The sequence below is a fragment of the Aythya fuligula genome, chromosome 5, assembly GCF_009819795.1.
Source record: "Aythya fuligula isolate bAytFul2 chromosome 5, bAytFul2.pri, whole genome shotgun sequence".
Classification (NCBI taxonomy): domain Eukaryota; kingdom Metazoa; phylum Chordata; class Aves; order Anseriformes; family Anatidae; genus Aythya; species Aythya fuligula.
Window position 1 is genome coordinate 5,815,827 of NC_045563.1, and position 27,834 is coordinate 5,843,660.

Sequence of the window (27,834 nt, forward strand, 5' to 3'; positions counted from 1 at the left end):
GCAAAAGGGCTTTTACTGAGGGTTTTTGTGGTGAATTATGAGCTCTGGCTGGCACGTTCTTATCTTTATGATTTGTGCAAATATAACTTAATGAACCTAATGCACGAGTAAATAGGTGTGCTTCCTCATCCTTCTTTATGGATGTGGTCATAATAACTTGTGCTACAGTGCTTTATGGAACTTTAGAATCTAAAAATGTGAAGCAAAAAAGTAGTAAATCAAAATATCTCTGGCCGTTTCAGCTTTCTTCTGTCATAATCTCCACTGTGAGTCCATTAGAAATACAGATTCTGTAATTAAATACAGGAATTTAGATTTTTACAAACTTCTTGGAAATCCTGTGACTCTGTATGGGTGGCTACGCAGCTAATAATATTAATGTCTTTTTTTTCTAAGAAGTTACTAAGAAATAATAGTCACAGCAGAGAACTCAAGAAATGGCGCAAAGTGATAACCAAACCCAGAACCTTGAGGAGATGATTATGGAGTTGGTAAGTTATTCAATTTTTATTTTTTTTCATCTCTACTTCTGTAAATATCAGTGTTCTTGCTAGAATATAGAGCTATTTTTTGCTTTTCTAGATGTACCATTTGTAGTGTAGCCTCCATTCTGGAATACCCCAGAGGTGGTATAGGGCATGCATTAATAAGAGTCTGTGGTGAACTGAATGAACTGTAGCAAACATATTAATACTTGAGGTTCTTTGTCTTAAGAGAATACCTTTAAATAAATTACTTTTAATGTATAGCTCCCTGCTTTGTCTGTTTCTCATGAAGTACCTTGCAGAAATATTTATATACAGAAACAAAAACAATCTTGTTATATATATTTGGCCAAAATAAATCTTTTAGTTTTGACTCAGTCACATCTTTTTGTAGATATCAGATAATTGTGAACAGAATCAGATGATACGTGAAGTTTCCAATATCTTCGTTTACTATGAACTGGTTAGAAGTTTAAAATGGGGTCCCACTCCACATTCGTTTAGATGTCTATGTGTTTTCATATGCTCATTACAGGCAGTGGAACTAAAGGATAGGATTCAGCTGCATAGATATTGCTGTTTAGTGCCGTTTTACTGACTTAATGTGTCTGGAATATCAGCTGCAGGATACTTTTAAGGCCTCTGAATTAGCACTAGATAGTCTACCTGGCCAACTGTATGCCATCCTTAGTATATATTGTCCAGGAAACTAACAGAATAAGTCAATTTAGTGTAAATATCTCCTGTATGATCATCAGAATGTATTTCTGGGATTTTTTGGCTCAGGCTATATTGACTGAATCCCTTGACTAGCATTGAGAGCTTGGACAAGAGGCATGTGTGTAGATACCTACTGTTTTGTGTCTTATTCTCATCCTGAATGAAATTCCATGTAAACTTTCATTTTTATTGTGGCCAAAAACTTGCATTGCATTTACTTGATACAACCACTTTAGAAGTGGAAAACTACAAGACTGATAAAACCCACCAGCTAATTGCATACACACATATGCATGAACACATACATGTACTAGCTTATAGATGAAGTTATGGATTCCTGGGTTTTAATCTAAATGAAAATTAGCTACTTGAAAACTGTTGTTTTAAATTTAAGGTACATTTTGAGGTTTGATAAGAAGATTTTGTGTAATATTTTGTGAGCAGAAGTATACGTTACTTAACTGTTGCATACTTAATGTGGTTAAAGTTGCAAAAACATTTTAATGCAAAGAGAGTTTTAAGACACAGCTGCTGTTAAGCAGTACTGTAATGGCAGTAAGACATTGTGCTTCATAATTATTTTTTTTACAGCACGAACATAAAGAGAATAATGGCTTTGTTTCATTTCCAGTGCGTATGTAATGGATTGCCTTATGAGAAAATTGATCAAGAGGGACTGAAAACAACTGCATTGGAGATGTTTTTCTCAGGTTATTCCAGAATTGTAGGCATGGAGTACTTCCCCAATCTAACTACTCTCACTCTCATTGGGCAAAGTATTCAAAACATTACAGATCTGGAGCACTGCTTATTGCTCAAAGAGCTATGGATTGCTGAATGTTGTTTAGTGGTAAGTTAAGTATGAATTTTCTTTGACAGCTTTAGCCAGTTTCCAGTCCTTTGCAAAGACAGTCTGAGTCTTTTGAAAGCACTCCTTTTATTTGTTCAAGGAAGAAGGCACCTTTTGAAGGAGTCTAGATTTGACATTTAAGTATATAAAATCCCTTTTTTGATATGTATCAAATTAACTTTTTTTTTTTTAATTTATTTTAGAACCTACTGTTGGATTTTTTTTCTGTTTCATTAGAATTATTTTTTTAATAACTAGGATAGTTATATTGAAACCTTTTCCAGGACACTAGTTAGAATGAAGAAATTTTAATGAAAATAACATTGTATTTTAAAAAAGCACGTATTTTCAGGAACTATTGCAGCTGCTGCTACTTTTTATTTGTTGGCTTAATTGAAAAGCTTTCTAAATCATCAAGATTCTTCTGAGGGTATGATCTTAAATTGTTTGGAACTACTTAAGTTTCTGTGCAAGCTAATAGCATATTGACAAAAAGAGTGACTTCTTTTGTTCAGTACTGCAAATACATCTTCTTCTATTGCAGAAAATAGATGGTCTACAAAAATGTGTAAATTTAGAAAAGCTTTACCTTTATTGCAATGAAATTTCCAGGATTGAAAATCTGGAATCTTTAACAAAGCTGAATGTACTCTGGTTGAATAATAACATGATCAAGAACATAGAGGTGAGTCTGGTGTCCTTGTTATGTTTTCTTGTCTTCTATTTTATCTAATATACGGTATATTAATTACGTGAAATCAAAATGTATTAATAAGTAAGGCTAAGTTTTAGAATAATTGAACAACAGAAAGAGCAATGTTAAACTTAATGTTTCAGCCTCAATTCATATGTACTTATTTGGAACAGATTGACTGTCAAGGTTTTCTTCATATGCAGAGTTGTCTAAATCAACCGTTTTCAGATCTCTGTGACTTCTGATGTGGAAATAAAATTATTTTTTTTAGTTTTTTTATAACTACAGCCAATTACATGGAATATTACATAAAAGGTTTTCCATTTAACTCTAATATTAGCGTTTGGCATTTTTGTTTGGAGGCATGAGCTCCTGTTAAGGAAAACTTTTATCCTGGGTTTTCCTGAGGCTGTTACATATGAAGTTTGCTCCAAGGGGAAACTGGTTTTCCCCTATGTCCCCTCAAAATAGAATTCTAACCTTTGGGTTGGAGGTTATTCCAGGACCAGCAAGAGTTCTGAGATTACCAGCTTGCCAAATAAAGGGAGAAGAAACATATAGATGGCCATTTCTAGCAAAAGACCACATAGCATTCTGAATTACCAGACTCCCATCAGGGGACAGAATGCTGCAGCCCAGTCCACTTTAACTTGAGAGAGTGCAAGAAAACAAAGCAGAAGGAGATACTGATATCAATATAAAAGTAGTTAGAGCAGAAGAGATGATGATAAGGATCAGATTATTGTGAATCTCCAAAGCCAGAAAGAGGAGAGAAGAGAAATCAAAGCTGAGCATGCTGATGTGGAGAGGAAGGAGATACTGATATATAACACCTGACAGAGAAAAAATATAAAAGCAGTAGAATGTTACAAGGTAGAAGTTGTTATTTATTAGTGGGGACACTGCAAACAGTAGTGGCATCCCTCTGCAAAGAACTGCAGTGTCATCATGGAGAGAAATGATTGACATCAGTGATACAGTTCTCATGATATATATCCCTAGGCCAAGACATGGGCTGCAGCCAAAAGCTAATGAGTACTTATGACATAGGGCATGATCTGTTAGATTTCTCATACACAGCTGTGAAACTAAGGCTGGGGGACTAATTTTATTTCCATTGCAGTATCATTTACAAAGGCTTTCCAAGCTCATTCCCTTTGGGCAAAAGGCTTTCTCTCTTTGCATGTCAAAATAAAGCTATAGTTTACAACAGAGGCAAACATTGTTTAGACTCCAGTCAAATTTATTTTTACATTTGAATGATCTGCCTCATAGCCTACAGGCTTTTCAGCATTGGCAGTGCTATATTAGATTAAAACTGTATTGTTTAAAACATTCACAGGGCTTACATACTCTGCAGAATTTGCAAGAGGTCAACCTTGCTGGAAACTTAATAGAAAAAATAGGTAAGTGATGTCAGTCTGACATTTCTAGCATGAGCATTCTGGTTACTACTGAGGATTTATGTCTTTAGTTTAATCCTTATCTCATTCTAATAGAAAAATTCTTACCAACTTACACGGTTCAGAGCCATATCCAGTATACACAGTCCTGATCTTCCCAAAGTCTGTGTCAGAACTCCCTAGGGCTCATCTCTGCTTACACCAAACTCCTTTCTGTTGTTGTAGCCATATCAAAGAAGACATAAAATAGATATTAGTGGTATTTATGCATTTTTTCACCACCTCTAGTATAAATGACTTTTAGTATAAATCTATATTAAGCCTGTTTGATTATAAATGGAGATGTAAGTAATTTCTGCATTTCTACACTAGTACTAGAGAATCTCACTTTTTCTTGATTTATCTTCATCTGTAATAAAAAAGATCTTCCAAATACTATTCCTACTTTTTGAGTGAAAATGGAAAATAATGTGTATGATGTCATTGTGTTAATGAAATAATCATTTGTGTTTGTGTGATGAAAACTCATCCAGAAGATGAACATGTAGATATCCCAGTAGACAACACAAATGTTTTTTTTTCTCGATTGCTGTTTGTCTTTGTTTAATTTTAGGAAGTTGCTTAGACTTCAATATACAAATTGAAATATTAAACCTCTCTGGTAACAAATTATCTTCCTTCAAGGTATGTTCTCACTTTACATTTCTTTTATATGTGTTCTGGTTTTGTTTGGCATTTTATCTCTTGCTGGGAAGAGAGCTGGCTTTTCTTTATGATATTAGAGGACCAGTAACATGTGACTGTGATGGCAAATGGTTTAAAAAGAAAAGATGTCAATATTAACTTTTATTGGTTTTGTACAGCTTTTAGCTCTTTTATTTTGCAAAAATTACTGCTTCTAAATAAGCCTTGTTACAAAGACTTGAAATTTATCAGAAAATTTGTCAGAAACACATTGTGTTTTTACTTCTCTTACATGCTTCCTGTTCAGTGTGGCTACATTACAAATCTCAGAAAAATCACAGCATGCACATGTTCAGTATTGACTGTTCAGAGTTTAGCAGCTACTATCTTAAAAGAATCCAGCCTCTTTTAACCTGTCTGCTCACTGTCCTAGCAAACAGAGCAATTCCTCACTCAACTCCTAAATGCAATCAGATTATGAATTAGTTCACAAATCAAATAGGCTTCAGGCAATGGATACAAGTGCTCAGCAAGAGTTTCCCCTCTAGTCTAAATCTTGTCTTCTGCTGATGATGTTTGGATCAAATTACATTCTGCTTCATCTGCTAAGCTCTCTTTTAGAGAAAGTCACCAGCTTAAGGAAGGAACAAACTGGAGCTGAAAATGTTAAGAAATAGCCTGGGACAAAGAACATAGGGTCAAGAAGAGGAAAGGCAGAAAAAGGAAAAGAAGAGGTTACATGAAAAAGGAGGTAGAAAAACTCAGAGGAGGATTTAGATGGGGCAAACGCAATGGTGAACTAGGATGGCAGCCAAGAGAACAAACAGGCTAGCCAGAGCCTAGGAGAGTTACATGGGGAAGAAGGACAGCAAACATAAAGTAGGAAAAGAGCTCAACAGGGAAGGGACAGGGCATATGAGGTAAATTGAACAGGGAAGAGGATATTTTTAACATTACACATAAACAGACAATGACACTAGTGACATATTAATTTTGAGACTGTAAGTTTAGCCAAGTGCTGGGGATTGTAGGATATTAGGAGGTATTTTAGGAATGATTAGTGAATTCATCCTGGGAATTTAGAATGTTAAATTAACTATAATGACATTTAGCTGATCACTTTGTACTTTAGGTATGTAGCCCTGCATGTAATTCCTCGTTTCTAACAGAAGTCCTTTAAATCTTGTCTTTATCATAAGGATTTCAAAAGTTTTGTTGTCAATGGCCACATGTTTTTATTTTAAGCTTGAGAAAGATCAAGGCTTTTGAGGACAGATTCACTTTTTTTCCAGATTTATTTCTTCATAGAGCCTGAGAGCCTGACCTTTATTTCACACATTTGCTTTGCTTTCTTTCATTGATTGGTTGTAGTTTGTTTTTTCCCAGAATTTATGCAACCCCCATGGGGGAAAAAAAAAAAGAATCCCCAATGCTCTACATGAATCCTGAAAGGTCTATAAAGTTGCATGAGCCCATGTTCATGAAAGCTACTGCATCTGTGCTATATTCCTTCCTCCCTCAGTTTGTGCGTTTTTTGTTCTGTATAACCCCTTAGCGATTAATATCCCATTTGATCTTTGTGCTAAAATATGCTGAAATAATCCCTTTTTAAATAAGGTGTATTGGCATATTGTTGTGATAGCATTTTGTTTTTCAGGAACTCGCTAGTTTGTCAAGACTACCTAATTTAAAAGATTTGGGCCTAAATGATCCTCAGTATGGGCCCAACCCTGTTTGTCTTCTTTCTAATTATGCTATCCATGTGCTGTATCATATACCACAACTTCAAAGGTTTGATACATATGATGTTTCTCAAAAGCATATCAAGATTCTGGTAGAGGTAAGTTCAGACTTTATGAATGAATGTGTTACTGATGATAAGCGTTACTATGTGATATCTGAGTTTCAGCCAGCTACACTGAGTGCTTTATGTTACTGCTCAATACCATATTAGGTTGTCAAAATTTTGAGTTTTATCGTGGTCTCACAATTTTTGTATGCTTCCCTTTATATATGGTATTGGATTGCAATAATATACGTTGTCTCACTAAAATCTGAATGTATGTGATTTGCTACCATTAAAAATATTAATCTTTTACCTAGTGTCAGTACTTTTTCGCAGAGTTGTTGCATTTCAGGCTGTTGCTATTTAATACTGAAAGAAAAAGGATGACAGAAAAATTTCACATGAAGTTACATACATTTTTGTTTTAAATGTTAGTCATCTAAAGCGTCAATAACCTAATATCAAAACCAGAGTGTCATATTTAAAGGACATGGAAGAATTTACTGAAAATATGGGTTCGTGTGTCATGTTTTCAAGTGTTCCAAATATTTTACAAAAACCATCACAGATTCATTTTCACATTGGTTTGCCATGTAATGAACTTTCAGATGTCTTGCTATCCAAGCAGAGTATCTTTAAATCACAGCAAATTTAACTGGATGCTTAATAGAGTATAGGAAAAACTTTCTGAATAAATTCCAGAGTTTAATGAAGCAAGTCATAAAATTATTTTAATGTGGAATATGTGGCATCAAATCTTATGGATAGCTGTTAGGACTCTCATCTGCAGAAACACATGGCAGTTAATTCTTGGTTTGGAAAATGTTCCTGGTGGGGAAAAAAAGCTAATACATGAGAGGAAGTGTTCAGAACAGCAACTGGTCTCAGATGAGAAATGTTTTTGTTGATTTATCCAGAATACTGAGCATGTTTTCCTTTAGATGTCCAATGACATCTAAATGATGTCATTGAACAGGTTTGAATATAGACTAGAGCTAACTGAGGTATGTGGAATGAGTCCATAGTTTGATCAGTAGCTACAGCATAAAATTATTAATTAGAATGTTCATACAAATAGTATTATTGGCTGTTTGTTTAAAAAAGAAAAATAATTACAAGAATATGTTCATCAGACAACACCCAATGGCTGATGTTCAAATACAGTCAAATTCAAATATACTAAAATGATATTTAAAATGCAAATGCAATTTGTGAAGCACAATTCATAGGTATGATGTTGTGTTTTGCTATGTTCTTCAGGAATAAGCTCTGTGAATAGCTACAACTTATTAATAACAAATGAATGATTTCCTTTTTTTTTTTTTAAGACCACAGTTATGAAAAAAATAATGTACTATCATATGCGTGTAAAAAGTGTTCATAGACAGCTCCGTGACAGGCTTGAGGAGCTAAAAGAAAGCAAATGCAAACTGCAGGATTTGCCAGAAAAGAAGATAAAGTTGTTCAGCTGCAACATAAAGCATGTAAGTTGAAACAGCTTGAAATGTCAGCAGAAATGTATCATTTAAATCATCACCCAAAAAAAACCTTATACTCATTTATGTTCAATAAATTATTTCATGAAAGTACATCAGCTCTTACTAATCCTTGTAATCCAGGAGTTTGTAGGACTCTGTTTCTGCCAGAAAAATAGCTCTTCTTCAGAGTAGCCAACAGTCAACCATATGGGACACTTAAACTGCTGCAAGGGGTCTATTTCCAGCTTCATTTCTGGCAGGTTCATAATAATTTCAATCTGCTGTCTTAAGCCCTAAGTGAGTGCTTTGACCAGTGATTTTTATATTATATTTTTTTAATGGAACAACCCTAAGATGAAAACCTGAGAGATCTACCCTAGAAGAGTAGACTAGGTAGGATGTTTACCTAATATGGTAAAATGAATTTCAAGTTGCTGCTTTTATTCATCCAGTACGGGTGTTTGCAATGAACCTTTGTGCTGAGTTCCCAGATTATTGTGATTATTGCCTGTTCTAGTTGATACCATGAACATTTATGATGGATCTGTGTTCATCCTGATATAGGACGCTTTTGCATGTTGGGAAGTGTTTTTTTTTCCTCACCTAAGCTTGGATTTTGTGTTTGTTTTTGTTTTGTTTTGTTTTTACTTTTTTTTTCCTGATTTCTAATTGAGTACTCTATTCCCCTTCAAGAATGGTATAATCAACATAATGAATCAGATTCCAGTTGCATTGGTGCAACCACTCTCTACATCAGTTTGTAAGCATTCCTAGTAGGTCCTCAATGCACTTTGCATGGGCTCTTTGCACATATGTCTGTATAGAAATAACTGACCAAAATATTGCTGATTGCATAAGTAGGACCCCTTAAAAGTGCTTTGATCAACAGTCAACAGATTCTAAAGGTTTACCTTTTAGAAAATAATGCAAAGAGTTTTGCTTCAACTCAACAGTGAGTAATTGCTGTCACACAATGATCAAACATGGGGAGAGAAATGATCCCTGCCCTTAGGTGTTTGAAGAAAAGCAGCAGTTCCATTTTAACAGTACCCTCTAATTCTCTTTTACTTGCTGATACTTGATTCGTGATGAAGTCACATTGAGGAATTGGTCCTGCCTGGAAAAAACAATGGTCTAATTGATATGAATAGAACTCGGATTTGAGCCAGGATACAACGGAAAAATACATGCAGCTACTCAGAGCAAAGCTGTCCCTTTGGTTGAGTAATTCATCTTTTTCGATTGACAAAAGATTTTGAATTTTTAGAAATAATTTTCTGATTTAATGATTACAGGTATGCTTTATAGTACACATTTAGAGGGCTTATCTATTGAGAAAATGTAAGATAAGTTTCCTGCCATACTTTAAGTTAGTCTCTTGCCTCTGAACCATGGTATGGTATTTTTATCAGCTGGAACGTGAACTGGCCAAGCTGGAAATGTTGGATAAAACATCAAGGAATGAATCTCCAAGGAGTAAGGATTTGGAAACAGCAAATCCAGTTCATGATACTGACGATACAGAAAAGGCATTCATACGAAAAATAAATGCCATGAAGGAAAGAATAACATTCTGGAACAGAAAACTGGATGAGTATGTTTACTGAATTGTGTAAGAACAGAAGTCTGATATTTTCAAACAATAATTGGGTATGACTGTGGCTGATGGTTAGGAAATTAGCAATGGGACATGGTGCCTGTTTCCTGCTTGTTTTGGATGATGTCCAAACTGAGTATTGCAAATATCATTAAGGTGGCAATTCTTATGTGGTCTCAGTTATTAGATTCAAGCCAGTTTCTAGCAGGTAGATGTTGCCATTCATGCTGTCGGTGGTCTTAGTATATGTGGAAATGTTTGAACAAGAACATCTGGGATGAGTAGTTATATCAGACTGGTGCTTGGAGAAGATTTCTGGGCCAAGAGAGATCCAGCAAAAATGCTGCAGTTTGTTTTGTTTTCCCCCTTTTAATTCCAATGTGGTTTTAATGGCTGCAGCTTCTTGTCATTGTTGTTTCTGGCTAAGTACTTCATGAGTCAGATACACTCTAAAGTCAGTTGCCAGCACGAGGCGTGCACACAGTCCCTCACAGTAGGGCATGTGAAGGGTATCAGTGATACCACAGACCTGGTGTTGGATGCCAGCATGGGGCTGAAGCTCATTCTACAGAATTTTCATGAAGGAAGAAATGGCTCTCTTCTGAAGGGTAGAAAGTCTAGTTTTTTCTTTGGTTTGATATAAAAGACCAAGAAAGATTGTTCCTATTGGCAAATATAGTAGAAAGAGTCTGTCATGCCTCAGGCTCCAAAAAACTTGAACCATTTGTTTTTTGCATTTGAGCAGAAATAGTATCCTGAAGTAGCACACTTTAAAAGCCTGCTCATAAAGAGGAGGAAAGGAAGGAATAACTGATGGAGAAGTGGAAGAACTTAAACGTACTGTGAAACTTGTTGCCTTTGCTTGTCACTGATTTCAGTCCAGTGCCTCACACTGAACTCAAGCCCAGGATGGTCTTATTAGTACTGCAATTTCTGCTGAGATCACGAATACCAAATAGCAAACTGAGAACACCTCTTACTCAAAGAGGTGATTCTCATAAGTTAAGGATTACAGCACAGTGTCGAGGGTAAAAGCGATAAAGTTTTCTGTTGTGATCACTACAGGACCTTGCTATCCACAGTTGTAATCTGTTATCTGTCACTTTTATTTTTTTTTAAATATTGTTGTTTGGGAGTGGGGGGAAGAGAAGAAAGATAAGGAAAAAAAATAACTCTCTCGTTTTATGCATGTCCTTGATACATTATTCCAGCAAAATTCTAGTTTCTTTTTGCAGAGTTGAAAAAGATTATCAAATGGAAATTAAGAAGAGGAAGAAGAGTTTTAATTTGGTAGTACAATTTTTGTTGATGGAATTGGAAACAGTGGGAAACGTTCGCTTTGAAGAAGGCTTATCAAATAATCCCTGGTAAACTTTTCAAGATACTTCAAACTAGAACAGGTTTCTCATGATTCAAAGTTAATCATTTTTAACAAAGTAAGCGTATTGCAAGGATTTGGACTTTTCTGAAACTTTTGTGCTCTGCATAGATGCCGTTTGAAGGTGGTAGCTGTAGAGAAACTTATCCTTCTACTTGTCTCAGGGGTGTATTAGGCTTTGAGTCCACAAAGTTTGGTGGTGGTGGCTGTAGTTGTCTCTCTATATATTTTTTATTACCAGTTTCTGAAGGCCTTGATTTTTTTTTTTTTGGATTTTTTTTTTTTAAGGGGGGTACATGACACAAAAGAAAAAGCAAGCTGCCCAGTAGTTTTGTAATGACAGTGATAGTGATCATTCCAAGTTCCTAGAGAGCTTTACTTGTGAAGAAGCATTAGAAGTTGCTTACATAATCTCTGTGTGAATAACCTTGATGCTCAGTTCAGGGGAGATTCAAATGTAGGTTGGCAGTATTTCAAGGACTGTTTTCTGCTTGAGTACACCAAGCTTGTCCACCTCAGCTAAGCTTTCCTTTTGTGTTCAGGGATGTTTATTAGAGCTGCAGGTAGTCCTGTGTGTACTTTGAGGTTGTTTATAAATAGCATTCTGCTTACTTTTTATGCTACTTTCTAAAGCCAAGAATCTTCTTGTTTAGACAACCAATAAATGTTTTTGTTTTAAATTTAATAAATTACTATTGTAGGGGTGAAAGCCAATCCCAAGGCTTTTGAAAGAGTAATCTTAGTACAGAATCTTTTTGATAAAGATAATAACTCTCGCTGTTTGTATATCTTCTTTCTAAAAGAAAACTTTCCACTGATTGAAATCCACTGATTTAAAAAACTGTGGAACCTCTTGAATTTCTAGGTTGGAGTTCTTCTTAAGGTGTCTGACTATCATATAATTATTAAGGAATTTTACAGTACCAGATGGAAGCACAGGAGCTTATCACCTTACTGGTGAGACACAGAAAATGGCCACGTATTTATTAAGTGACCTGATTTCTGTACCACAGGTCATAGGTGCCAGAACAGAACACTGAGCTTCTGTCTCCAGGTTCCCAGCTAGCCAATGGGCCATCTCTTCCTCCTCAAGTTTTACTCTAGAAACTGTTGTAGGTTCTTGCAAACCATGCTTACTTGATGCATGATTGCACTTAGTATGATAGAACTGCTCATTTGAGTAGTGCAGTAGGACTTAAACAGGTTTTAATAAAACAGTGCAAATAGAAGAAAGGAACACTGAGTCACAGATGATTATGTACTGATGCTTAACTTTGAATACGGCATTCAAATAAAGCTAGGTAAACTTCTATGTCTCCATTTGAGCGAATAAAGTTGGAATGGAATGAAATGGGCTAGAGATACTGTTTGTGGTTCTTCCTTTTGGATAGGAAAAAGAATAAAATAGCGTAAGTTGCACTGAAAAATTCAGTGCAAAACCAGAACAAAATATTATTAACTTACTGTCTTTGTGCATTTCTGCACACAGGTTTAGTTCCTGCTGTGAACTAATTCAATCACGATTTTGTACCTGGGACTTCAGAGCATATGGTATCACGGGAGTGAAAATAAACCGCATCTTTAGAGTGCACAATCAAATTCTGAGGCTGAAATTTGAAGAGAAGTTTCAAACGTTTCTGGAAAAAGAAGTTTTCCGTGTAGCAGAGTAAGTGCCTAAGTTCTAAGTGCTATTTACTGTAACATTGGCAAGTGATCAAAGTAAACCTAATGATTTCAAGGAACAGAAAGATTTTGCAAAGCATCAAATAATTTAGGATTATTAAGAATTTTGGGCCACTTTTGCACATATAAAGGTGAGACAAAGTTTGCCACAGTCCCTGTGTTTGGTATTTCTCTGACTGGCTCTTGGTCTTCAAAGGTCCATGTCTTGATAGAAAATACCAGATAGGAGAGTTGGTTTAGACTTACAACGTTAGAATCTGGGTCTTACCTCATCTGTTCCTAATAAGGTTGTGAAAACAGAGTAAGTGCTGTTATGAATGGTCAGATTCCTGAAAGCAGCAGTAAGTGAACCATGCAGAAACAAACAAAACAAAGCCCACCTGGATGTATACGCATCTGTATTTCATTTGTATCACAGGAGAGCATATACACATCGAGATGTTGATTTATATCCTTGCAGATTAGCCCAGTTTTTCTACATAAGTATTAATGAGCACGACAACACAAATTTCAAAATTTATTTCACTGCCTTCTAAGAATCAAACTGAGACATGATGCAACTGTGGTTTTTATTGTAAGCACTGTTAATTATCTGCCCAAAGCTGCTTGTAGAACTGTGTCTCCAGTGGAGCACAGCATCTCCACTGTCTTAAGACACCCGGTTGCCCACTTGTAACTATGAGACAGAGCTCCTGCTTGCATCCATTTCTTTCTTTGCAATAATGAGGAGTTTGATGATTTGATGTGTGACTTATTTATGTAAGTTATGATTTTTAGTACAGTTAATAGAGTGCTTTTAATCTTTTTATGTGCATTTACTATGTTTATGTGTGTGTGAAAGCTTATTTTACGTTATATATAGATGTGTGTGTGATTTCTATGTGTGAATAAATAAAACAAGTTATATATAAAATTCATGGCCTTCAAAAGAGCGTGAGAAAGTTGGGACATACTTCCTAGTTCTGTAGGTCCTGGGAGACAGAAGCTGCCTTTTACAGAAGTGTAACCATGACAAACATTCAGAGGAGGGCAGAGATTATCTTATTGTACTACTAGTTTTTTTCCTTTAAGTCTGTAGCTTAAAGTTATTTGCCCCCATAGCTGAAACATCTATTATTAAGCTTCTGGTTCATTCCAATACAACAAGAAATACATGTAGATTTGTTCATCCCTTGCTGCACTTAAAATAAAGTTGGAAACATGAAATGACCCTTACTCAAATTATTTAAGCTATTAATCAATGTCAGATTATTCTATTACCCCCTTCCTGTGATTTTTTTCTGGCTATGAGAAAGTCAGATTGGCACAGCCAATGGTTTTGGGAGTTCTTTTCATATTACCTGGAAAGAAAAAAACTTTTCAGGTAGCTCCTCAATGCATTCTGTAAAATGTTGGTAGGATATCCTCCTGTATGTATGAAGAACTATCTCATGTGTTAGCTCCTAGAATGGATTAGCCAGATAGATCTGTTCATGTGTATTACAGCCTGTTCTTGTTGATCCCAAACAATTTATACATCTTCCCTAAAACGCAATTATACAGGGATTAGGCCACTGTTCTTAAATTGAAACCATGTGGTCTGATGCTCATTTCGGCAGAGAAGTCCTGCAAGAATTAATCAAATACTCAAACTAACCTGCTGACACTCAAACTGTAGTGTCATAAGTCACCAGAAATGGCACTCATGAGGAAAAAAATAAAAAAACAATTGGGAAGAAAAGAGCAGTTACCAACAGCTCCGTAGTGTTTGTATGGCTTTCCAAATCTGCTGTCAACATAAATTGCATTATTCTCCTTCATATTGAGTTATTGCTGTCTTCCTGCTAGGGATCTAAGCAAATTTAAGACTTGTTCTTCCAGAGGTGGTGTGGTTTAACCCTGGCAGACCACTAAGTACCACACAGCCACTCACTTTCCCCAAGTGGAATGGGAGAGAGAATTGGAAAGGTAAAAGTGTGAGAACTCCTGGCTTGAGATAAGGACAGTTTGTCGTGTAAAACAAAAGCCATATTTACAAACAGAGCAATGAATTAATTTGTTACTTCCCATCAGCAGGCAGGAGTTCAGCCAGTTCCAGGAATGCAGGGCTCATTGCGTGTAACAGGTTCTCCAGAAGGCAAACGTCATCACTCTGAACATCCTGCACTTCCTCTGTCTTTCCTTCACCAGTTATTGCTGAGCACGGTGCCACTTGGCATGGGGCATCCCTTTGGCCAGTCTAGGCCAGCTCCTGGTGCACCCCGGCTCCCTTGCTGGAAAAAGAGCACAAGGAGCAGAAAGGAGCATCACAAGGAGCTCTGTGTGAGCACTGCTCTGCAACAGCTAAAACATTTGTGTGTTATCCGTGGTGTTTTCATCAAAAAACTGAAACATAGCATCATATGAACCTCTACAGAGAAAATTAACTCTATCCCAGCCAAAACCATGACAAGCTAAATAGGTTATTTATTTATTTTTAATATAATATAGGGGATGGAGACTGCTTTTACCACTTATGAAGAGTCAGGAAAGAAAAATTTATCTTGCAAGTGATCTTGTGATTACTGTAAATGTGAATATTATAGAATCAGAATTATACTCTGTTATTCTTAGTAAATATTGTGCGCATGTGTAAACGATATCTGGTTAGAATAGCTGTTCTTGTCTCTTGCCTGCTTTTGCAACAGTGTAATGAAAACCTGAAGTCTTTCCCTGTGTCTTTTCTTCTTAAGAAACTACAAAGAGAAGATGGAGTATCTCTTTTATGTATTTAATCCTAAATTGCCAGTTAAGGAAAAGCAGCTGCTGCATATACTGGAGGATGGTTTCCAGGATCTGGAAACATATACGGTATGCTGCATTGTGGACAGAAGAATGCTATTGCTTAGAAAAGGATGGCAAAGAGAGCAGGCAGAAAAGTGCTACTCTTTCTTCCTCTCTTCTTTCATTGATTTTTCTATTCATGTTTCCTCTGTTTTTTTTCCTCTGTTCTTATCATATTTCTCCATTTTACTTCTGCTTCATTCTTCACATCTTTATGCCATCATGTCATGATTAGTGCTTTCCACTTTTTCTTTGTCATCTTCTTGTCCCTTCCTTGCCCCTTCTCTTTTTGCTGCCAATCATCCCTTTTTACTCACCACTTCTCATCAATCCCCACACACTCTAGATTTTGCTGGGACTGATGCAGGACTCCTTTGGAAGTCTCGACAGTATCAGCTTCACGTGTTGGCTGCCTCTGAAACATGTTGTTTCAATGGTTTTGTCAGTTACTTACATTGTAATTGTCATTACTATTTGTTTGGACACAATATTATTTTCCTATTTCATTCTTCCTACTAGTGCTATCAGAAAGCATATCATGGATTTTTATGGTTGGTAAATGGATGGTATCCATTTTCCTGTTTTGTTTATTATTGTTTATATCTTGCTAGTTTATAGAGGCCCCACTAAGATCCCTTCTTTGACACTGCATGCTATATAAGCATACAGAAGGATGGGCCCTGTCCCCAACAATCTGATCTTATCTGTTTCTCTCATACTATTAAAGTAACACCACAGATCATCTTTTTACTCTTTATTCTCCAGTTTTCCTGCCTGCCATCTGTTATTGTAAGTCATGAGTATGTTTACATGCCTAAATTTTTTTTTGTATTTTTAAGGGATGCTTTTATTGAAAGATACTTGGGCCTTGCTTTAATTTTTGCAGCAGTCTGAGAAAAATGAAGCTGTTCCTCTCTGTAACAGTCTAAGCATATGTGAATGTCCCAGAATAAAGTTTCTGAAACAACAAGCCAAGGCTGAAGGCAAAAACAAGAGAGATCCTGAGGAGTCATTCAGACATGGTAATTCAAAGTTGTAACAACATTGTAAAGTTGATGATAAATGCTGTATTTTGTGCTACAGGTCATTTTGTAAATACTGTAAGTGGCCGTGAGTAGGCATAAGTAACTTGAAAGGAGCTTTGAAACTGCTGAAAACTGTTCCAGTGGCATTTTTATGTATTAGGAAGCTCCAAAAAGAGCTTGGGCTGCTAGGAGTAATTCCTAAACAGGAGTTTGAAGCCTCTATGGGAAATGTCCTCATCTGAGATATAATTAGATATGTCTGATCTTTTCAAGATCCAACATCTCTAAAAAAAGGCAGAGTGAAGAAAGGTGCAAATACACTGGTTTAATTTGTGTCTAGGACTGGACACTGAAAGGAAAAATACCAGCCTTCTCTTTTTAGCCTGGTTTCCTAGAGAAAAGGCTTAGGCAATCATGCTGTGTGATGCTGTCATTTTAGTAGCTTAGGAATAATCAAGTTTCAGCCAATTTGGGAAAAAAAAAAAAAAAAAAAAAAAGCTATGAAGTCTCAAAGATAATTATTTATAAAATATAAAAATTTTGTAGAAATGTGGCTTCACCTAAGTTAGGTCACCTCTCCTCCTTCTTCCAGCCCTGCTCCCCACTAAAGAAGAGGCATTTCTCAGCTCATCTAGGGTTCCTTTAGTGTTAGCCAGCAGGGCAGTCAGTGTGGACTTCTCACACATCTCTCAGCATAGATATAGCTTGAAAGTATCCACAGAATATACTACCTTTTGCTTGGCCTTGGTGATCTAGAGAGCTTGGAAAAAATGGGTTTGCTGTAGTATGAAAGAAAGACCATTTGTTGGAGAAAGATTATGTGTTGGATGTCACAAATCCAAATGATAGCTGGTCTCACATCTTTGAATATTAGCTAGTTACAAACTTTGGATATCACTGTATTATTTTTTTTGGCCAAAGAATATTTGTTTTCATGAAAAACATAAATATTAATAAAGATTCAGTGTTTATTTTACATATATATATATGTATTATATACATATTAGACCATTCATCATCCAGACCAAGATGTAGCTTGCTTATAATAACATTAAGCACCATTTTTGTTTTATTATTCTGTCCTCATCCCCAAGCCAGAATTAGAAGCATTAAATGTCTTTTCTCTCTACACTTAGGGACAGTAATAATTGCGAAAGTTTTCCTTGGCTGCACTGCTCCAGTTCATGCAGCAAGTCCCATCTGTCAAAGCAACTACCCAGAAGCTAATTCTGTATTCAGGCCATGGAAATTCCTAGGAAGTGATACATCTACTTCTAGTAATGGTATGTATTTGTAGGCACTTGTTAGCATAAAGTTAAGGTTAAAGTAACATTTGTATTCCAAACTCATCATTCACTTTGGGTTGTGTCAAGAGGTTTCATTCCTGAGAACTCAGTCTCCGCTGAAATGTGTGTTTTTGAAGGCAATAGCAAATAAGAAGATCTTTCTGTGAACTAAATGCGAACAAATATTTATTCAAAGAGTGGAAGTGAGTTGTGCCATGCTGCTTTTAGCCGTCAGTCCACGCTAAGTGCAACTTAATTCATGGAGGTTCATATACACACGTCATGCAGGGGGATTGAGTAAGTGTTGCAAAGGGTCATCTGTACATACCACAAAAGAAAGCTTCAGCCTTAAAATCCACAGCCCTTATTTTTAAGCAAAATAAAAACGGTTGCTGCTGGTAAATGCAATGTTACAAGTATCGAGATTAAATCTTCATATTGTGTGCCCTCTTAGTAATAAATTATGCTTTATGCTATTTTTTGCAAGAGAACACCAAGTGGTAATTGACTAATAATATTACCTGTTCTTTCTGGTATGTCTTCCAAACTTTCAGATGCTGACAGAGAGCAAAGTCTGTTCCTTTATAAAGGAATTGGGATTGTTTTGATTTCTTAGGAGGAAGTGAAAGCAAATTTGGAAAGTGATCATACCACAGTATGTTGGAGTAGTTTAGGACAGTGCAGCAATAAAAGCAATGCAGGAGAGCTGCTGGTGATCTCAGAAGCTAAGCTAGTCTTTCACAGGCTGTGATCTTTGTACTGGAATCTGACAGTTTTGTATTCTACGTGGGGGTTTAGATAACCAATTTAAACTCCTTTATTAGCCTGTGTGAATCTGTATGGCCAAGCAAATCTAATGTCAGAAAGGAATAAATATGAAGGGTCTTCATGGAAGGAGATATCTTCGACTTACTAACATTCTAGCCAGGGGAGTTTTAGGTTAGATGTTAGGAAGAACTTCTTTACTGAAAGGGTTGTGAGGCATTGGAACAGGCTGCCCAGGGAAGTGGTGGAGTCACCATCCCTGGAAGTCTTCAAAAGACGTTTAGATGTAGAGCTTAGGGATATGGTTTAGTGGGGACTGCTAGCGTTAGGTCAGAGGTTGGACTCGATGATCTTGAGGTCTCTTCCAACCTAGAAATTCTGTGATTCTGTGATTCTGAAATGAATACCAAGCTTAGCTTAAAAGCAATAATGTATTTGTTCTGTTTCTTCCACTTCAGGACTGCAGGCTCCCTTGGAACAGAAAAGTTGTGACTGCAGCGGCTGGCAGTGCGAGTGGTTTGTATTTGACCATGAGCTGGTCCTGCCAGAATACATTGCTGAGTTTGAGTATACTACACTGGTATGAACTGCTTTTTCCTACTGTGATAGTAGAGAGCACATCTTAGATTTCACAGCTCAAGAAAAAAAAAAAAAAGGGGCAAGTAGGTAAAATGAAATCCTGTTTTACTCACAGGACCTGTCGAGCTTTGGTTTAAGGTTGGTTCTCTTCTTTCTAATCTATCAGATACAGATAAAAACTTCTGTGGAAATCAGTGAGAAACTTTCTACTCATAGTGAAAGTTAGGGGAAGCTTTTATTTTGTAGCTGTAAAAGGTATAGCAAAGAAAGCAAAGATCCTCATAAGTTTCAACAGATAAAGGAAACGTAGATGAAAACTACGTCCTCTCTCAGTAAGAATTCCCTTCTTTGAGGTACCATGTAAGGTAAAAACTGATAGTATTGACTGTTGAAAAGATCTTGTTTTCATGGAGTCTTTAGGGAGCAAATGATTTTTAGTTGTTTGATTTAAATTGTAAGATATGAAGCTTTGCAAAAAATAAAAAAAAATAAAACCAAACATATATTTTAATCTCAGCTGGTTTCTTGAACAAGTTTTCTTTGTAAGAATTGCTTCTATTCCTTTTTGTAAGCCATATAATGCTCCTCTTTCACTCATCTAGCTTCGTAACTTGCTGCCAAGGTGAAAGGTGAAAAGGGCCATTTCAGACTCTAAGTTACCCTGGGGAAAGGAAGGAAAAGTGTGGAATTCACTGATGTCTACCTGGCCCGTGGTCCAGCTGTAGACTGCTCCATGGTAATTCTTAGACTTAAGGAATTCCAGTGTACAGTTTTACTTTTAACTTTAGCCAGAGTTATGCGTGGCATACAGTAACCTATAAAAGGAAAAACATTGTGCAGTGCTTTGATTAGGAGGCATTTAAAACCCAATTTTTAGCAGGTCTGTGTTACAGAAAGATGATTTCCTAACTTAATTGCCATAAATTTCCTCATCAAACTTCTCTTTTTATGCTGAGTATTAGATTTATTATTTAAGCCGAAAATATAAGGTTTACAAATTTTGGTGTCTCTTATTTTATATAGGTCCAAGACAAGTCTCTGTTTTCCACATGCAATGTAATTGTGGAAGAGGGAAAGAGAAGCACAGAAATATTTATTCTGTCTCATGATTTGCAATGTGATGATGACGTTTTGAACATGGAACCAACAGTAAAAGGGAGGCCTAAGATTGCTTACTTAGATGAAAAAACACTATTTTCAGTTGCTAAGGTCAATATCTACAATCAGGTACAGGTGAGGGATTGCTGTCAAATTTGCAGTAGAAGAAATGTATTATGCAATTGTTACCATTTTTTTTTTTTCAGGTTGGCCCATGACCTAAACCAAAGACAGTAGGTTCATTTTTAGTTTTCTGTTTGGGTTTGTTTCTGATGTTGCTTACATTTCCTTGACATCAGTAGAACTTCTGTTACTCTGCCTGTCAGTTATGAAAATAACAATTGCTTTTCCTGTTGTGTAAGGGACAAATAATTTCAATGAAAAACAGGTTAAGAAGAATGGATCTAAGAATAGGATATGACCTATTATCCTTTCCATCAAATTTTATGGAATATGTGACTGTATGCCATTATACAGATTGTTCTTGAAAAGATTTTGGGAGTGGGGGTGGGTGAGATTTGACATCAAAAGAATGTAACCCATGGAGAAAACACTTTTTTTTTTTTTTTTTTTTAAAAAAAAAGAAGCTGCAGATTTAAGCTTAAGAAGTGTATGTTGTTACAGTAGCTGCACAGAAAAACACTTTTTCAGATGGGAATTCGTATGCATAATTCTGACATTGCATTCATATGCATAATTATTGAGCCGATACTGTTTCTTATACCTGCTGGTTATGTTTTTATCTTCAAATAAACTTTTTATTTTCTAAAATTTATTTAGAGACAAGAAAAAGGAGCATAACAATTCTGTTCTTGTTTTATCAAAATGCCATCCGTACAGTGATCTGTTTGCAGAGAAACATTAGCAATTCTCCCTCACTCGGCCTTTTTCTAAGGATCCCTTCCCTGTGTCTGCTTGGCCCCATTCTTCCCATCCTGTTTTCTAAGAATTGAAAAGCTACCAGTTCCTTCTCAGCATCTCCATTAAACAGAGAACTGATTGATTGTTTCCTTCTGTTGTGAACGGATTGACTGTCTGACTCTCCATCTTACCCAGGCCATTTTTATTTTGGGAAGTAATAGTCTTCAAATAAGCGAAAAAAGAGTAATCATAGCCTTCAGTTGTGTTTTCATTATTTTATGTTACATTCACCTCTTGCATTCAACTTTTGTAGTCTTTTTATGGTTTGCCAGTAGGATAGTGTTTATATTGCACTCCAATGGTTGAAGTTTTTTCATTTTTAAGGCAGCAGTGAAGTATTACAGAATTTGTCTGCATGTCTAGTAAAATCACACTTTCCGATGTACTTTTGACCTAGGTTTTGAATTTGCACGGGAACAGCCTGAGTCAGCTGCAGAACATCTCTAATCTTAAAGCACTTCGAAAGCTTATCATCAGCTTTAATGAATTTACCTCCTTAAATGATGTTTATGACTTGGTGAGAAACTAAGCTTTTTTTTCTTGTTTAAAAGAAACATTTACTCACATAAATATGCTTGCATCATGGAGTGGGCTTACAGGATAGAATTGGGCCTGGAGGTGCACTGTGGAACAAAACAGAGGGCTAGGGCTGAACTAGAATCGTGAATGCTGTCAGCAGTTTTGGTGCCTGTTGATGTTGTCTCCAGTTTGAATCACAGTATTACAGTGGTATCACTTTATCACCCATCTGTCCTTTGTAGCTGTCATTTCATTTTAACAAATAGTGACATTTGGGGTGAATGGGATAACGGAATTCTCCACCTGGTTTAGCATTGGCCTACTTGATGATTTGGGTCACACACTGCTTTTCTCCCCCTTCCTTCCAAATATGTGGAATGAAATAAGTGCAAAACATATCAAAGTAGAGGCGATTAATAGGAATAAAAAGCTGAACTACATGGACTTGGAGCAGGATGGTTAAGAAGTAATTCATCTTCAGCCTGAGAATGCTACATGGTACGTGGCTGACAAGTCCTAGCCAGGACCTCTGGGCTTTTCTGTATTACCACTGGGGATTCAGGGATCCAGCTCCTAGCTTGTCTTTAGGCCACTTAGGAGGCTCTTGATATGAGCTCTAGATATGGTCTTCCCCTTTCAACAACTTCCTGGCAGGCAGTCAAGTAGACTTGACTGCCCAACTAGACTAGTTTGTATGCCAAAGTGCTCTGCCAGGTAACGGCTCCTCTGTTGTCTTTACTGGGACATGGCTGGAGCACGCTAGATCTCACTCATAAGTGTCTCTGTTGAGGAAGTCAAAGCATTAGATTTGATGAAGTCTGTTGAAAGATTAAACATGTCTGATTACTTCAGCTGAAGTTTATCTTGCTACAGTTTTGGCCACACAACTATTTTCAAACCTTTGTTGTTTTGCAGCCCAACCTGGAGTATTTTGATGCAAGCCATAACCATGTGATTACTCTTGAGGGCATAAGAGGCTTAACCAAACTGCAGTTCTTCAACCTGAGTTGGAATCAGCTGAAAAAATCCTGGGAAGTTATAAAAATTTTATATGAACACACTCCCAATTTACTAAGTCTTGACATCACACACAACCCATGGTATAAGGTACGTAGGCTTAAAATCTGGTCCTGCACCTTAATACTTCTAAGGCCCTTACAGTGTAAGAAGCCTTATGATCATATTATGGAGTCTTTGTTCTCATGAGGACTTCATTCTGTAGCACTTCTGTGGCACTTCTATTTGGAGATGTCTCTAAGGCATAATTTCTTTCTTTTCAGTTTCCAATAAGAATTTTATTGGTGCCAGATATCAAAAATCAAGCCATGGCTTTAATTTTGCTGGCTCAGCTGCACTGAATAAGGGGTGGGAGCAGAGATCCTTCCTAGCATTGGGGCTGATTACATACAGTTTGTCTCTCTCTTACTGCATGCATCTCTCAGCAGCAGCACAGATGTGTTGGCTGGAGCTTCAGAGAGAGAGCCAATACTCAGTCCTTTTACTGATTCTTGTACATTTATATTGCCCAAACAGCTTCTGGAACAAATGTTTCTCTCTGTTCTTTATTCCTTTTGAATCAGTACATTTAAATATCAGTTCAGAGCAAGGCAGAAAATCCTTATTACCTTTCAGAGGATGCATGCTACCATCTAGCTCATAAAAGATTGCGTTTGGGTTACTTGACTGTCAAAATACATCTTTATGCCATCCACAAAAACATTATTATTCAGCATGTGAGAAATGTGTATTTCATTTATTTTATGTTAAACCAGTGGGCAGGCTAACTTATTCCCTATGTATATGGTAAGTTTGTGGTGATGTCTTGAGGTTTCAATGACGCCTCTAAATCCTTTAAACATCTTTCATATGTCCTATGAAGCTTTTGGCTTTTGCAATATTTCTAGATCATAAATGAAACTCTCAGATTATAAAATAAACGCTAATACAGCTCATATATTGGTGAGCTTTGTAGGATTAGTAACCTTCTGAGTTAGACCATGTGACTTTAGAGCAATTTATTACCATCAGTGTCACATAAAATCAGAATAATCAAAATTGGCCCAAAGGTACCTTGTCTTATGTGTTTTTGGCAAACTACATAAGCAGGGATGACACAGTGGCTCTGCTGAAGATCACTACAAAGCTCTAACTCTTGACATCCATGAGCTGACAGTATGCTAAGCAGAAAGGAAATAGAAGTCTCTGTTATGTACTGTCACTTTTTTCTTTCTTTTTTTTTTTTTTTTTTTTTAAATAATTGACGGTTTATTTCTCTCTTCAAGCCAGCCTCTTTGCGGCTGAGTGTCATTGGTCAATTAAAAGCTCTCACTAATCTAAATGGAGTCATGATTACTAATGAAGAAGCTGCAGAAGCATTACACTACATTGCAGGATCAAATATAACCCAGGTTTGATATCTGTTTTCTTGTAACTTACAATGGATACTATGGAAAAGGAAAGCTTTATGAATACATACATTTTTGATGTCATTCTATGCTGTGTTGTGTTTTTTTTTTGTTTGTTTGTTTTTTGTTTGGTTTTTAAAGACAACTTGGCTCTCTGATTTTTTTTTTTTTTTCTGAAAGCAATTGTTTTGTCTTTTGCTGCTAGCAGTAGGCCAGAAATTATTCAATAAACACATATCTTACAAAGATCTTTGGTACCAAAAATTGTATTCTGGCATGATGTTGGAATCCATGTTTAGGATCTGCTGAATTCAGAATTAAAGACAGTTACTATGTTTGCCAAATAGAAACAATAGAGGGACTATTGTGTAACAGACTAAAACAATTGTACTGTATGCTTGTTTTTAAATATCTTTTGCCTAATCCCTTGTTTGAAGGTCTTTTCAGTGGGTAAATTTTTAGAGTATTTTACAAGTATTTATGAAGCAATTCTTTGCAACCCCTGAGCACAAACTTGTTTTATTAGAGCTTTGGACTATATACTCTCCTGAATCTTAGGCTGAGCCTAAGCTAACACCCTTCATGAGCTGTCTAGGTTGGAACTCAATATCATGCTGACACAACATTTATATGATCAGAGCACAGTCACAATGAAACTGTTTTCTGAGTCAATGCTGAGTAAGGTCATGACTTCCTGCAAAGAAAAGGACAAATATCTTCCCAGAAAACAGACTAGAGTTAAAACAGAATGTTTAATACAGTCTATCTTCTCTGTTTTATGTACTGAAAACTCTTAAAAAAAAAAAAAATATATATATATATATATATATATATATATATGTGAAGGTTCTATAGGAATCTTTCAAACTATTAAGTGTAATAAATCTATGATTTATTATAGAATCTATTTATCTGCTGATATCACCTTTCCCTTTCAAGAATAGAAGAATTTTTATGCTTTTTGCTATATGCTAAGATGTGAAGTATGTATCATGGAATAATAGAATGGCTTGAGTTGAAAGGGACCTTGAAGATCATCTAATTCCAACCCTCCAGCCATAGGCAAGGATTCCACCCTCTAGATCAGGTTGGCCAAGACCCCATCCAGCATGGCCTTGAACACCAGCAGGGATGGAGCAACCTGTTTCAGCGCCTCTCTACCCTTACAGTGAAGAGTTTCCTTCTGGAGTCTAGTCTAAATCTATCCTCTTTTAGTTTAAGACCATTCCCCCTTGTCCTATTGTTATCTATCTAAGTAAAGAGAACTTCTCCATCTTTTTATAAGACCCATTTAAGTACTGAAAGGTCACAATGAGATTTCCTGGGAGACTTCTCTTCAACATGCTGAACATCCCCAGTTCTCTCAGCCTTTCTTCATAGGAAAAGTGCTCCAATATAGTAAATCTTGTTATATTATCTACTTAATACAGTATTTTCTTTCTTTTTCCCCCAGGCATCACTACTGAAATATTCTAGGACTGACGAACAGAGACCCCCTATTCTCAGTGTATTTTCCTGTGCTACAATTCTGTCTCAAATCAGCAAAAACAAACTGGATTCACAGATGCATCATAACAACTGGTATTCAATGGTAAGGCTGAGGCTGTTTAATATACTTATGTCAAAGTTTAGATTAATCTCTATAAAAGCTTTCTTTTGTCATGTTAGTTTAAAGGTTTTATGCTGTTTGTTTATATATATATCACTGAAAACTTGCAAGTCTAACCAATAGTTATCTTGTCTCTGGTAGCCATTTCCTGATGCCTCACAGGAAGCTCCAAATACCCTGAAGAGGGCATTTAAGTTGGTGTTTTTGCATTGCAACTTTCTTTTGAGCATTAATAGATTTTTAAGACCAAGCAGACCCAAAAAGATACCCTAGACTAACTTTCATAGAATCATAGAATATCCAAGTTAGAAGGGACCCACAAGGATCACTGAGTCCATTTCAAGTAACAGTAGATCTAACAGGTCTTTCCTATCTCTCTATCGTTTCTACCTTGTTTTTGAAACAAATTTGGCTACTATCAAATTTCACCCACTCATTTTGTCTCTTTCCAATGTTCTAAAGGACTAGAACCAGATGTTCTAAAGGACCAGGAATATTTTTGTTATTTCGCCCACATCATCCCACTTTTTACTTCTTAATATCCATCCTCTAAACAGTTTCTCTATTAAACAAGGGACAAGTTTACTTTTGGATATCATTCTTTTTTATTACATTCTCAGAAAGTAGTTATTAAAGTTTTTAATACACTTAAAAGATCATTAGAAACAATTCAATATTAGTTTTTGTTTCCTGTGAACTGTGCTGTAATCCAGTAATAAAGCCATTAGCTTTTGATTATTTACTTCATGGCATATAAGCCTTTCTATGGTACCTAAGGATTACATCAAGCTAACTGAGTTATTCTGGTCATCCTATTTATCCTTACTACTAGTATAACTTCAGTTTGTTCATAACTCAAGAAATTCTAAAGGTTTATGCTATGATTGTAATTATATGAATTGATGAGTGGCTCAGGGTTCATAAATGTCCTCAAATGAAAAATGTCTTTTAAAAACGTTAACGTGAGTAGTTCCAGGTTTGGGTTCTTTTTAGTAGCTGACAAAGTACAAAGTATTTCCTTATCCATGTAAATTATGAGCATCTCATTCTGATTCTCCCCAAAGGCAGAGAAAAACATACACTGAAACTATCCTTCTTTTCTGTATTCTGATTGACTATTTTAAAATCCTTAGATAGGATCAAGCCTGTAGCATTGCTTGAATTTCATTAGGTTCTGATTATGATGTCTCTGATTATACTGGCTGTTAAATTTTTATTGACGTTCTTAGCTTTCATTATCAGCAATCTGTTTGTCACAACTGTTTTATTCTCATGGCTGTCATTTTTCCTATTTTTCATTTGTTTCTGCTCTACTGGAAACAAAGGGCCAAAGCCTGATCCAGTGGGGCTCATGAACATTTGCTTTTGTCTATAAACTTTAAAGGATGAAGATTTTTTTAACTGTAAGTGAAAAAGTGTGTAATAATGAACTGTTTATTGTTTAAACTTCTGCATATTTTAGCCTCTCATAACTAGCCTTCACATATTTAGTTACGTTTTTGTGTCATTCATTTTGCTCAACAGCTTTTGGTGTATGAAAGTTGCCGTTCCTACAACAATAAGGGTATATAAAGGACATGCTTATGTCCTTTATATATGTCCTTTATGCACTTCCACGGTTCTGTGGTGCTGATGTTTTTGTGTCTTTTTTCCAAAGAACTATCTCTAAAGGCAAGACAAAGTCCCTAATCTACTTGCTTCATTTAAGAATTCAAGGCATCTCAAATGTTCTATAAGTATTTCAAATGAAAGTGACAATAAAGGTTCACAAACATTGAGCAAGTTTTTAAAGAGCAAGGACACTGGTGGCAAGGATGATGAGAGAACCAGACTGATTTGGGAAATTGCAGTCAGTTCCTTTGCATTATCTCCCTGATCAGTAGAGGCTGGCTCTAAGAATTTTTCATTAGAAAATTCAGTTAGCTATGCTTAGCTTATTTATTCTGCTAATTTTTTCTGTTTCTGATGTCACAAAAGCACAATATTTAAACATGTTGAAGTATGAGTTCTTCCAGTAAATTATATAATCCTAAAATCTCTACTACATATAATGACACAATTTTTCTA

General features: G+C 36.1%; 1 protein-coding gene across 1 annotated transcript in view; it reads left to right on the top strand.

The window, feature by feature from the left end:
* The first annotated feature begins 437 nt into the window (after nt 1–437).
* LRRC9 (leucine rich repeat containing 9) overlaps nt 438–27,834 on the top strand; it is a 43,814-nt gene continuing 16,417 nt past the window's right edge. Inside the window, exons 1-19 of the mRNA XM_032187860.1 lie at nt 438–491; nt 1,837–2,055; nt 2,600–2,740; nt 4,092–4,159; nt 4,770–4,836; nt 6,494–6,676; nt 7,951–8,106; nt 9,513–9,694; nt 10,933–11,064; nt 12,565–12,741; nt 15,470–15,587; nt 16,447–16,582; nt 17,722–17,844; nt 19,095–19,216; nt 20,239–20,448; nt 21,632–21,751; nt 22,669–22,860; nt 24,036–24,161; nt 25,612–25,749. Coding sequence (XP_032043751.1) covers nt 438–491; nt 1,837–2,055; nt 2,600–2,740; nt 4,092–4,159; nt 4,770–4,836; nt 6,494–6,676; nt 7,951–8,106; nt 9,513–9,694; nt 10,933–11,064; nt 12,565–12,741; nt 15,470–15,587; nt 16,447–16,582; nt 17,722–17,844; nt 19,095–19,216; nt 20,239–20,448; nt 21,632–21,751; nt 22,669–22,860; nt 24,036–24,161; nt 25,612–25,749 — 2,664 coding nt within the window. The remainder of the gene's footprint in view (nt 492–1,836; nt 2,056–2,599; nt 2,741–4,091; nt 4,160–4,769; nt 4,837–6,493; nt 6,677–7,950; nt 8,107–9,512; nt 9,695–10,932; nt 11,065–12,564; nt 12,742–15,469; nt 15,588–16,446; nt 16,583–17,721; nt 17,845–19,094; nt 19,217–20,238; nt 20,449–21,631; nt 21,752–22,668; nt 22,861–24,035; nt 24,162–25,611; nt 25,750–27,834) is intronic.